Here is a 12,256-nt window from a genome sequence, read left to right as displayed (position 1 = left end):
AATCTAATCTCTTGTTCATTTTCGATAGTCATTTTCTGCCCCAGATATCTGCTTAAAATCGGAGCCCCTGAAAATCCTCCAAAGCAATAGGATATTAGACAATAAGTGCTTAAAGGTGAATCTCAGAATTAGGCCATTATTACATAATTTAATTTATTTGATGGTCACCAGCACTTCATCAAAAAAAAATTGTATACTAATTCTCACAATACCAATAAATAACGTGCTTAATCACTACTACCCAACTTCTCCTTTAAGCAGTTCTGAAAGACCAAAACAGCTTAAATGTTCTGCTCTTACCTAGTGTCAATGTCGGCAGCCTGAATTGTGTTAAACAGTAATTCAGCGACACCAACTCCCTCTACATTGATCAAATGAGGCTGGAATAAAGCTTCAGGTGCTTCAAACCTCTCACCACCAACTTTGATAATTCTGCCATCTGGGAGCTGGAAAAGGGAAATCCTAAATTAAAACCTATATTTTAAATATTTTCACAAGCCAAATGGCACACCCTGAAATGAAAATCTTTATCTTTACCATTCAACAGATGAGAAAATGGAGAACTGGACTGCATTTCTATTTTATTAAGGGAAACTGTTGTTGGGAATGCCCTCTAATGCAGTTTAGATCACTAGACTGAGCTACATACCAACTAAGTCTAGCAGCATATTGGCATTTACTACATTTCAGCATGTGAGGCTAAAATTAGGTGCAGTATTCAAATATAGTTGTATTTAAAAATTGTATCTTACTTGATAGTCAATCATTTTTTGGAGTTCAATAAAATTAGTCACAAATACAGATAATCTGCTCATAACAAAAACAGCTCAAAGCAACTCCCAATTAACTATCCTGTCCTGATTAATCATTCACACAGAGTGTCTAGTCACAGAGTAAAGAGAACAATGCAGGAGCCCAAGTTTACTACCATACACTGAAATACCTGAAGTTTCACAGAGAAAATATTTCTCAATATATCTCCTCCTCAAAATCTTATGTGATTTTACAAACCACAGTGAAGCTTGCTTAAAATAAGCTCCAGAGGATTGGGGGTGGAGGGAAGAGGTTACTGTAAACATGGTTTTGCTTGAGGAAAGTTCCTTCCTCCCCTCAGCTTCCCAAGCATTTCAACCTACCTCAATCAATCGTATTTATTGAGCGCTTACTGTGTGCAGAGCACTGTACTAAGCGCTTGGGAAGTACAAGTCGGCAACACGTAGAGACAGTCCCTACCCAACAGCGGGCTCACAGTCCAGAAGGGACTCCTGTACCTCCCACTTCCCTCTTCCACTTCCTTGGTCCTGCAAAGTTTCTAAGAGTCCATCACCTCGCTGTACAATGAGGTAAGTGGGAGTTTAATGAAGGAAGTAGAAAATACTTCACTGCATTCAGTTCTGGAGTAAAAAAGGACCGCACTGTGCATTTAGTCACCAAGGGGCATTTTACCCAACTAGGGAAAAGTGAATTAAGATGGGATGTAGAAGGTCCTCTGCCTGGACAGAGTGCAATGATTACTGGAAAAAAATCCAGCCACAGCAACTCTGATAACCAGCTGAAATGTGCCATGGAAGTGAAGTTAAAGATTTCTTCTGATGGACAAAAATCAAGCAAAATAGTTCCTCTGAAGGGCTTCACCGACTCAAATGAAACAGCGCCACCTACTGAACTAATCCAAGCCACCAGTTGGGATAGTTTTCTTATTAAATCACGGTTCAATACTGGCCCCTTCTGTCAAAAGTAGATAAAGATTATAGCAACGGGGGGGAGACTTTCACCTTCCACCTTCTATTAAAAAAAAAAATCTGAAAATAATGTGGGTAAAACAGATTCATTCAATCGTATTTGAGCGCTTACTGTGTGCAGAGCTTACTGTGTACTAAGTGCTTGGAACGATCCCTGCCCACACCGAGCTTACAGTCTAGAAGGGGGACATCAAAACAAGTAAACAGGCATCAATATACATAGAATTATAGATATATACACATCAAAACAAGTAAACAGGCATAAATATACATAGAATTATAGATATATACACATCAAAACAAGTAAACAGGCATTAATATACATAGAATTATAGATATATACACATCAAAACAAGTAAACAGGCATTAATACAAATAAATAGAATTATAAATACATATATACACAAGTTCTGTGGGAGGAGGGGGGTAGAGCAAAGGGAGCGAGTTGGGGTAATGTGGAGGGGAGGGGGAGCTGAGGAAAAGGGGGGCTTAGTCTTGGAAGGCCTCTTGGTGGAGGTGAGCCTTCAGTAGGACTTTGAAGGGGGGGGAAGTGGGATTGGCGGATTTGAGGAGGGAGGGCGTTCCGGGACACAGGTAGGACAAGGGCCAGAAGTTGACAGCAGGACAGGTGAGAACGAGGCAGTGAGGTTAGCACCAGAGGAGCAGAGTGTACAGGCTAGGATGTAGGAGAGAAGGGAGGTGAGAGGTGGCAAGGTAATGGAGAGCTTTGAAGCCAATAGTGAGGAATTTTTGCTTGATACAGAGGTTGACAGGCAACCACTGGAGATTTTTGAGGAGGGGGGTGACATGCCCAGAATGATTCTGTAGAAAGATAATCCGGCAGCAGAGTGAAGTATAGACTGAAGTGGGGAGAGACAGGAGATTGGGAGGCCAGAAAGGAGGCTGAGGCAGTAGTCAAGTCGGGATTGGATGAATGACTGTACTAACATGGCAGCGGTTTGGATGGAGAGGAAAGGTGGACCTTGGCGATGTTGTGAAGGTGAGACCAGCAGGCTTTGGTGACAGATTGGACATATGGGGTGAATGAGAGAGCGGAGGCAAGGATGACACCAAGGTTGCGGACTTGTGAGATGGGAAGGATGGTTGTGCCGTCCACAGTTACGGTAAAGCCAGGGAGAGGACAGGGTTTGTGAGGGAAGATACGGAGCTCAGTCTTGGACATGTTGAGTTTTAGAGGGCAGGAGGACATCCAGGTGGAAATGTCCTGAAGATATTAGGAGATGTGAGCCTGGAAGGAGGGAAAGAGAACATGGGAGGAAATATAGAGTTGGGTGTCATCCGCATAGACATAATACTTGAAGCCATGGGATTGAATGAGTTCACCAATAATAATAATAATAATGATGGCATTTGTTAAGCGCTTACTATGTATGAAGCACTGTTCTAAGTGCTTCAGCACTGTTCTAAGAAGGGAGTGTAGATGGAGACTAGAAGGGGACCAAGAATTGACCCCTGAGGAACCCTTACAGTTAAGGGATGAGAGGGGGAGGAAGAGCCCGTAAAGGAGACTGAGAATGTACAGCCAAAGGGGGTAAGAGGAGAACCAGGAGAGGATGGAGTCAGTGAAGCCACAGTTGGATAACATGTTGAGGAAAAGGGGATGGTCCACAGTGTTAAAGTCATCTGAGAGGTCAAGGAGGATTAGGATGAAGTAGGAGCCATTAGATTTGGCAAGGAGGAGGTCATTGGTGACCTTTGAAAGGGCGGTTTCCGTGCAGTGGAGGGGGTCCAGGAAAGAGTTGGAGGAGAGGAATTTGAGACAGCGAGTGATTTCTTACAGATGATTTCTTACCAAAAAACAAAAACTATTTGGTTTAAAGTAAAAAAAAAAAAAAGAATCTCTGCTTATGGCAATTTTAAAAGTCACTGAAAATCTCATATACTTACTGTGTACGATTCAACTAATACTGTGGTTTCTAAGGCCAGTTTCTGCTCCTGCTCAATATTGTATCCGACATAACACAGTTTTTCCTTTATCATGCGGACGGTTTCAAAATCAGCAGAATGGTTGAAGGCGTATCCTCGGAGCAGAAGCAGCTGATGTGAAAACAAGTGGGTTAGCAATAGATTGAAAGATGCACTTAGTCTTATCTCCTGGCTAACAGTGCTCGCCAACTACATACCAAATAAAAACAAAATGCGGTGAAAGAGAAATTCCTCAACTTCATTCCCTGTTCTCCCAAAAATAATACAGATGCTACTTGTGTGAACAGAAGAATTAAATAATGGCTCAAAAAGGGAGCAAATGATTTAGAGAAGCAGCACGGCCTAGCAGATAGAGCATAGGTCTGGGAGCCAGGAGGACCTGGGTTCTAATCCCAATTTTTCCACTCATCTGCTGGGTGACCATGGGCAACTCACTTAATGCCTCTGTGCCTCAGTTACCTCATCTGTAAAATGTAGATTAAGACAGTGAGCTCCACATGGGACATGGACAGTGTCGAAACTTGATTGGCCGTATCTACCCCAATGCTTAGTATAGTGCCTGGCACATGGTAAGCGCTTAACAAATACCATAAAAAAGGATGATTAAATAGAAGGTTGAAGAGATGTGTTGATCTTACAAGGTGGATATTTTTTCCAGAGTGATTTTAACAATGAAAACTGCTTTAACTTAACTCTCATTATGACCTCATACTCAAAGTCACCTGTGCTATATTTTCTTGAGACTTGGTTTTTCAGTGTCTCTTGAAGACTAGACAATCAATCAATCAATCATATTTATTAAGCGCTTACTGTGTGCAGAGCACTGTACTAAGCGCTTGGGAAGTACAAGTTGGCAACATATAGAGACAGTCCCTACCCAACAGTGGTCTCACAGTCTAAAAGACACAGTAAATGACATTCAGAATACCATAACTGGAACCTTTTTAATACAAAAGCTCTTTTTGAATTAAATTCTTAAGTGATAGACCATTACATATAGTCAGACAAGTGAGAAATCAAGGAGCTCACCAGGCCAGAGAGGGAACTAATATAAGACCAAATCACAGACATCACTACAGAAAATGAACCAAGGTTAAAGCTCCCCACAAAAATAAATTCCTCTAAATATTTTCAAGCCCATGTAAAATTTATTCATTTTGAGTTTTATGTTACATTTACTTCTAACAATAACAGTCTTTACCATTCTAAACTAAATTACCTGTATGTGCATTTTTATAAACGAAATTTCTCAAAGAGGCAAATGCTGCACCACCTAACAGAGCACGATGACTCAATTTTTCAGTAAACCATCTTCTGGTATGCTCTAATGTTTTCAGAAGTCTGTTCCATTTCAAAGATGGATCAAAATTATGGTTTGAAAGATGCTCATTCACACAAAGTTCTTGGTAAAAAGGAAGAGGCAACAAAACGTTTTTCCCTGCTGTCTGTTCAAAAACAAAAGTTTCCAGTTCATAGTAGTACTTCATTTCCTTAGTGCCTTCTGTGTGATAAGTGCTTTACTAAGTCCTGAAAAAAAATACAGAGGTAAGGTCCCTGCCCTCCAGGGGCTCACAATCTTGTAGGGGAAGAGGGGACTGCTCACAGAACCATAAGGAAAGACAGAACATCACAGAAACATAAATGACAACGACAAATACTAAAAATACAAGAGCAGTATGGTACCGTAGTTGGAGATGCAGAGCTTTGGGCTCCTCATGGCTCAGAATCCAAAAATCACGTGGCTAAAATAGCAAGTTACAACCTACCCCACATCCTAAATTGTGTGGAGGCTGCACGCTGCCCCTACTTCTGTTCCTCCTGTCCTTATGGGGGGTAAGGGTGATATGGGTTACCAGCTCTAGGCACATCTTCCCACTCCTCAAAAACCTCTAATGGTTGCCCATCCATCTCTGCCTCAAGCAGAAATACCTAATCAGCAGCTCTAAAGGAACAGTCAGCTCTCCTAGTCCTACCTACCCTCACTCCTTTCCCATGACAACCCAGCCCCCATACCTGACTCCCACAACACCAACCTACTCACTATACCTATCATCTCTCTCACCACTGACTCCATGCTCATGTGTCTCTCTTCAGCCTGGAACTCCCTCCCTCTTCGTATCCGACAAATCATCACTTTCCTCATATTCAAAGCCTTACTGAAATCATATTTCTTCAAGAAGCCTTTCCTGACTAACTTTTCACCTCCTCACCTTACTTTCCCTCCTCTTCTATGCTGCCTATGAACTTGGGCCTGTATCCTTTAAGTACTTGGATAATTAATAAGTCATATTTATTGAGCGCTTACTGTGTGCAGAGCACTTTACTAAGCGCTTGGGAGAGTACAATATAACACATTCCCTGCACATAAGGAGCTTACAGTCTAGAGGGGGAGACAGACATTAATACAAGTAAATAAAATTACAGATATGTACATAAGTGGCATGGGGCTGGGATGGGGGGTGAATAAGGGGAACAAGTCAGGAAAAAAGGGTTTAGGCAGGGATGGCCTCTTGGAGATGTGCCTTCAATAAGGTTTTGAAGTGAAGGAGAGTAATTGTCTGTCGGATATGAAGAAGGAAGGCATTCCAGGCCAGAAGGAGGACGTGGGTCAGAGGCAAGACAGATGAGACTGAGGTACAGTGAGAAGACTAGCATTAGAGGAGTGAAGTGTACGGGCTGGGTTGTAGTACAAGAGTAACAAGGTGAGTTAGTGCTTTAAAGCCAATGGTACGACTTTTCTATTTGATGCGGAAGTGGATGGGCAACCACTGGAGGTTCTTGAGAAGTGGGGAAACATGGCCTGGACGTTTTTGTAGAAAAATGATCAGGCAACAGAGCAAAGTATGTACTATTTGAAAGGTGTCTTGAAAGTAAGTAGTTCTTTGTAACATTCGATGGTGAGACTAGCCTAATACTAGAATCCCCGAACTCCAACTGTATACTGAGTAGAAACAAAAGCAGACTAAAGGGGCTCCAGATATCTGACAATCTCAACTAAAATTATTGCCAAACACAAGTTAGGAGTGTGTGAATCTTTTAAGTTTTCCTTGACTCAGGAGGTAGATGAGGAAACAATAAATATCATGGGGAAATACAAAAGAAATAACTATTTCTGGTGAATGGTGTCTAGTAGTAGTAGTGTGGCCTAGTAAGCCCCCCAGTACACTGGACTGTTAAGTGATCTTTGATCTTCAAATGACAGAGTAAACTTCCTCTTCCAGCTTACCTTGATAAGGTATCTAGTAATATCCCTCCCAGCTATGTCCAATCTTCTGGTAAGATGAGGAAGGGAGAAGCCTTCATAGACTGGGCAAATATGAGTTACACCATCTCCGGAATCCACAACCACACCAGTCAGGAGACCTAGGTAAAAACAGTAACATTTGAAATAAAAACAATCTGGCAGTGAGTCAATCAATCAATTGGTATTTATTGAGCACTTACTGTGTGTACAGCATTGTACTAAGCGCTTGGAAGAGTACAATACAACAGAGTTAACATCCAGAACTGGATATCAGGTTTACTGATAACAAATTCTTGGGTTCTCTACAATTTGCTCCAAAATTTTATTCTTTTCAGTATAATTAAGCAACTTTCCTACTTCTGTAACTGAGACTGACACATAAGTGTATGCACAGTGTTTGCTCTAATACACTAAACAACCTGAAGGAGTTACTGCTTCACCCAAAACACAACTTACTACCAGGGAGAAACAACAGACACTGGGATGATCATGAAACACAAAAATAGTAATCAAACTACAGAAAAATGAGAAAGCATTTCACTGTTTTAACTTAATTTTACCTTGTTTTAAAATGATATAGGGTATTATCTGAAAATTTTGGAGACTTCACTGGATGCTTTCTTTCCTATATCATTTTAAAATATTAAATACAACTTAAGAAGGTACAGAGCCTAAGGGGACAGGACTGGGAGTCAGGAGACCTGGTTTTGATCCCAGTTTGCCTACTCTGTGACCTTAGGCCAGTCACTTAACTTATCTGTGCCTCAGTTTCCTCACCTGTAAAATGGAGATCAGATATGTATTCTCTCTTTTCCCAATCTCTTTGTGAATCCCTTGAGGGTCAGGGACTGTGTCAGATACAATTATCCTATATCTATCCCAGTGTTTAATACAGTGTTTGGCACATAGTAGGCCCTTAATGAGCAGCACAATTATTATTGGTGCTGGCACTGCTTCTTGGGGGAATTGCCCTGTATAAGAAATTCTTGATTTACAACATTTTGAGTTACAATGAGAAGCATTTTCAACATTCTAATTCACACCCTGTTTCAGCTGTAGAGTGGTTCTGACTTTACAACACTAGTCTCCCTTAAGGCCCTATCTCTATTTACTGCTGATGGTTACTTCATTGGGAGGGGGTTGGAAAGCATGCAAGGGAGTGCCATTTGTAACACTGTTACATAAGAAAATTTGTTTCCACTTAAAAACATTTTGACTTTAGATGCAGTTTCAGGAACCAAGTATGTCCGTCACCAGACTGTCAGGTCCTTTCCATTATACATAACTAAACCCAGAAGTGCTGTTATACACTATTTAGCATTCTTAACTGTCTCACTGGAAATAAAGACTTTAGCCAAAGAGCTCTAAAGGATAGTTTTCCACAGGAAATAAAGTGCATTAATGTATTCCCAAGAGCCAAAAAAATTGTCTTTTAATACATTTATATTGTTTCAGTCAAGAAATTATAGTTATGATCAAATAATGAAAATACCTAGTTCTATAGTGTGAGAGAAATATTCTTGCAAAACCATGTATTATGGAAAACTCACACGATAAATAATGACACCTCACACGAGTCTAAGAATGGTTTCTTTGGACATAGTGACGTACCACATCCCAATATGTTCTTGCTGTTGGATGAATACTCTAATTCCCTAGTCAACACGCTAAGTGAAAATATGTGCTATGGCGCAACTGAATATACCAATAAGACTCTGAATTATTTTTTGTGTGAGGAGAGCAAGTAAGCTCTAATTGAGTGCTTTAAACCAATGTTCCTGAGTTTCTCCTTAATGCAGAGAGAATAGACAACGATAGAAAATTTTAGAGGAGTGGGGAGACGTGCAAAATGATGTTTTATAGAAAACAATTCAGGCAGGAAAGTATGGACTGAAGAGGGGAGACAGTCCAGAGGCAGAAAGATCAGTAAGAAGACTGATGCAATAGTCAAACTGGGGTATTACAAGGGCTTGCAAATATGTGGCTATTTTAGTAGTTGCCAAACTTTAATGTTTTCTCAGCCCCTTTCTTCCCACAAAGGCAGGAGAGGGGGAGAGTTTTTTGCTATCCATTTCCCACTTGCATTTAAATCCTCCAGGTGTGACAATGTCACATCCAGTTCTCCTCTACTGCAGGGGGTGCACTCTTACAGAACTTAATAATAATAATAATAATGGCATTTATTAAGCGCTTATTATGTGCAAAGCACTGTTCTAAGCGCTGGGCTTCATGTTAAAGGAAACGCTAAGTGCATACACCGGCCATTTCTTCCACACTGCATCATTTCATATCCAGAAGGATATGTGTTGCTGGAAGGACATTCCATTACAATTTTCTTTTTAGGATATTTGTTGGGCGCTTATTATGTGCCGGGCACTGTACTCTGTATTCTGCCATCTCACTCCTCATTTTGGATACAGTGTCAATACCCACTCTAGCCAAACTGAGTGTATTACAAAGGTAAAAATTAGCTAGGGTTTTAAGGTGCAGACAAAAATGAACATTTTTATAGGAAATATTTTATTACTTTAGTTCTAAAAATTTATGGGGTGTACAACAGCTATGGTTTGGAAAAGCTTTGCAGTGTTGAAATGGATGATTTATATTCAACTATATTGTCCTGGAATTATTTGAACAACAATTGAAAAATGAAGTGAAAAATATTGATGGTCAAATTTAACTTACCCTGTGCATACAAAGTAAGAACAGCCTGGATGGCTACATATACTCCAGAAAATTGGTAAGTCTCAAACATTACCTGAAAAACAAATTAAATGTAAATATAAATGTCTTGATGAAAGTGAGGGAAATAATTTAAGTATTAGAGAAATTACGATATTGGACTTGTCCAACATCAGAGTGAAGCAGTGGCTCAGAACAGAAGTCTGGAGTTTAAGTATTAGTGTCAAGATAAACCCCAACTACTATCTTCAAACCAACCCTGTGAGCTACAGACAGGTATGTATTATATAGGTAGATGATCCGACTGAAGAAAGACTGATGACTTGCCCAAGATTGTCCAGCTGGCAGGGGCTGAACAGGACAAGAATCCAGGTCTCCTGACACCTACCACTCTGTACTATAGAAACCTATTAGTCTATAGCACTTGTATTTATTTACACCCAACCTCTGCTCTTACACCAGCAAATATATATATATACACACACATATATCCAATTTATTCTGATATAACTGTTTTAATCATTTCATGTCTATCTCCCCCGAAAAAGTGGAAAGAGAACATATCTTGTGCTCTGGGTGTAATTTCCACAGCCACTTGGTCCAGTGCCTTCTACTCAGTAGATGCTCAATAAATATGATTCCTCTCACGATCTCCTTGAACCATGCACTTTTCCCTATACCTTCCTGGCTTACCATGTTGTTGAGGTATGTAAAATCTGAAGCTGCCGATTTTCAACTTCTCTGTATTTATGTACAACACTTAACCACACTAAGTATTCTGACAAACATGTCTTCCAAACATCCTCTTTACAAAGGCAGAAACGATGGAAGACAAGTTAGTTTCTCTTGTGTCATTTGATGAATCAGATGGCAAATAAACATTTACTTAAAGCACTAAAACAATAAGACTTCCCTGATGAGAGTATTAAAGTAGTACATTACGAACCACAGTACAGATAAAAGCTCATAATCTAAATACTACCAAAGTATTATGCAAACTACATGATAGTACAGTTCCTAAAGGCTTTAAACTTATGATAAAATGAAAATTATTAATTTGTGAGTAAACCTCCTTCAAAACCTCAGAACACAATGTGGTTATATGGACTGCACGGACTTTATGCTATAATAGCAAGAAACAAAAACCTCTTGAGAAAGTAAACTGGGAATATTCAAATTTAATGATTTGTTGATATAGCCATGAGATGGCATAGAAGATTTTTATGTTCTATATATCTGTAGATTTAAGTTTAAAGAAAAATGAACAGCTTCTCATGCTTTATGAAGAAATGCTTAAAGCATGTATATTATACTACAGCTTCATGAAATCGTTTACAGTATAGGCAGTTCTTAACTCGACATTTCAAGTTATGACAAATGGCACTTTCAACATTTCTAATTTTACATTCTGTTTCAGCTTTTACAACCTATGAATTTTAACTTTAGAATATCGCCCTCCTTTATGGGACTAACTCTGGAGGTAGAAGGTGTTTGTAGGTGGGGGCACTTGAGAGATGTATAGACGTGGGGAAACAATTTTAAAGTTTCAGTGGGGGAGAAAATGCGGAAGTTTAAAGATATCATTGGAGGTTGAGAGATGTATAGACGTGGGGAAACAATTTTAAAGTTTCACTGGGGGAGAAAATGCAGAAGTTTAAAGACATCACTGGGGGGAGAGAAGAAGATGCAGTTACCTAATGGCCATGAGGAGTCAACAAAGCAAAAGTCCAAGAGAGTAAAATTCAGCTACCCTACTGTGGAACCTCTGTGACCTAATGTAGATTCATTCAATCGTATTTATTGAGTGCTTACTGTGTGCAGAGCACCGTACTAAGTGCTTATAGTAAATGCTTAACAAATACCATTATTATTATATAGATACATTAATGTAGATATATTAATCACCTATAATTAACTAAATACACAATTATGGGTCACTGGGTATCCAGCCTCCTATTTATGACATTGTTTCTATGAAAAAATTGCTTCTGACTTCTGCGGTTTCAGGAACTATGTCATAAGTTGGAGGACTGCATGTGTCTTTATGCCAGTGTACCTATCAACAACACTAAAGGCTTGGGAAACATTCAAAAAAAGAAATATGATACCTTCCCTCAGGAGATTATAATCCAACGGAGGTAACTGATTAATATACATACTCACGAAAGATTAGAAACGATAGACACAAGAGAATGCAGCTTTATCTGAGAAGCAGAAGGGAATCATTGAAAGTTTTTTCTGAAGGAGCAATGAGCAGAGATCTACACTTCATAAATATCATAAATGCAAATGCAGGGTTACGACCTACTTAAAATATTTCACGAGTTAAGCATCTAAATTGTGGATTACCCAAGTCTCTGTTTTTTTTCCTGTTGCCCAACTTTTGATTGTTTTCCACTGATCATCTATCTGCCTCTCACTTTGGAGATAGGGATGAAGAGGAAGGGGAATATTGTATGCCCAGACTTCCAAATATTACTTGAAGTGCAGTCTCTGGCAATCCCAATCATGGGGGCAAGCTGGTGGTTCCAATTTCCCTGCTACCTGGTTGAAGTTATTACTTACAAGATAAAGCTGACGGATTATCTATGGATTTTGTTTCCCTATAGGCATTTTAAAAAAATGAAAGCATTGCACCACC

At 39.6% G+C, this 12,256-nt stretch overlaps 1 protein-coding gene across 2 annotated transcripts in view; it reads right to left on the bottom strand.

The window, feature by feature from the left end:
- Positions 1–12,256, bottom strand: part of ACTR2 (actin related protein 2) — a 37,370-nt gene that overhangs the window by 5,322 nt on the left and 19,792 nt on the right. For both annotated transcript variants that reach the window (XM_038751100.1, XM_038751101.1), the window contains 4 exons: positions 9,619–9,691; positions 6,916–7,052; positions 3,651–3,800; positions 301–446 (listed from right to left, as the gene is read on the bottom strand). In XM_038751100.1, coding sequence (XP_038607028.1) covers positions 301–446; positions 3,651–3,800; positions 6,916–7,052; positions 9,619–9,691 — 506 coding nt within the window. The remainder of the gene's footprint in view (positions 1–300; positions 447–3,650; positions 3,801–6,915; positions 7,053–9,618; positions 9,692–12,256) is intronic.

Source organism: Tachyglossus aculeatus, chromosome 9 (genome assembly GCF_015852505.1).
Source record: "Tachyglossus aculeatus isolate mTacAcu1 chromosome 9, mTacAcu1.pri, whole genome shotgun sequence".
Lineage (NCBI taxonomy): Eukaryota > Metazoa > Chordata > Mammalia > Monotremata > Tachyglossidae > Tachyglossus > Tachyglossus aculeatus.
Note: the sequence above shows the minus strand (reverse complement) of the source record. Positions and strands in the feature narration are given on the sequence as shown.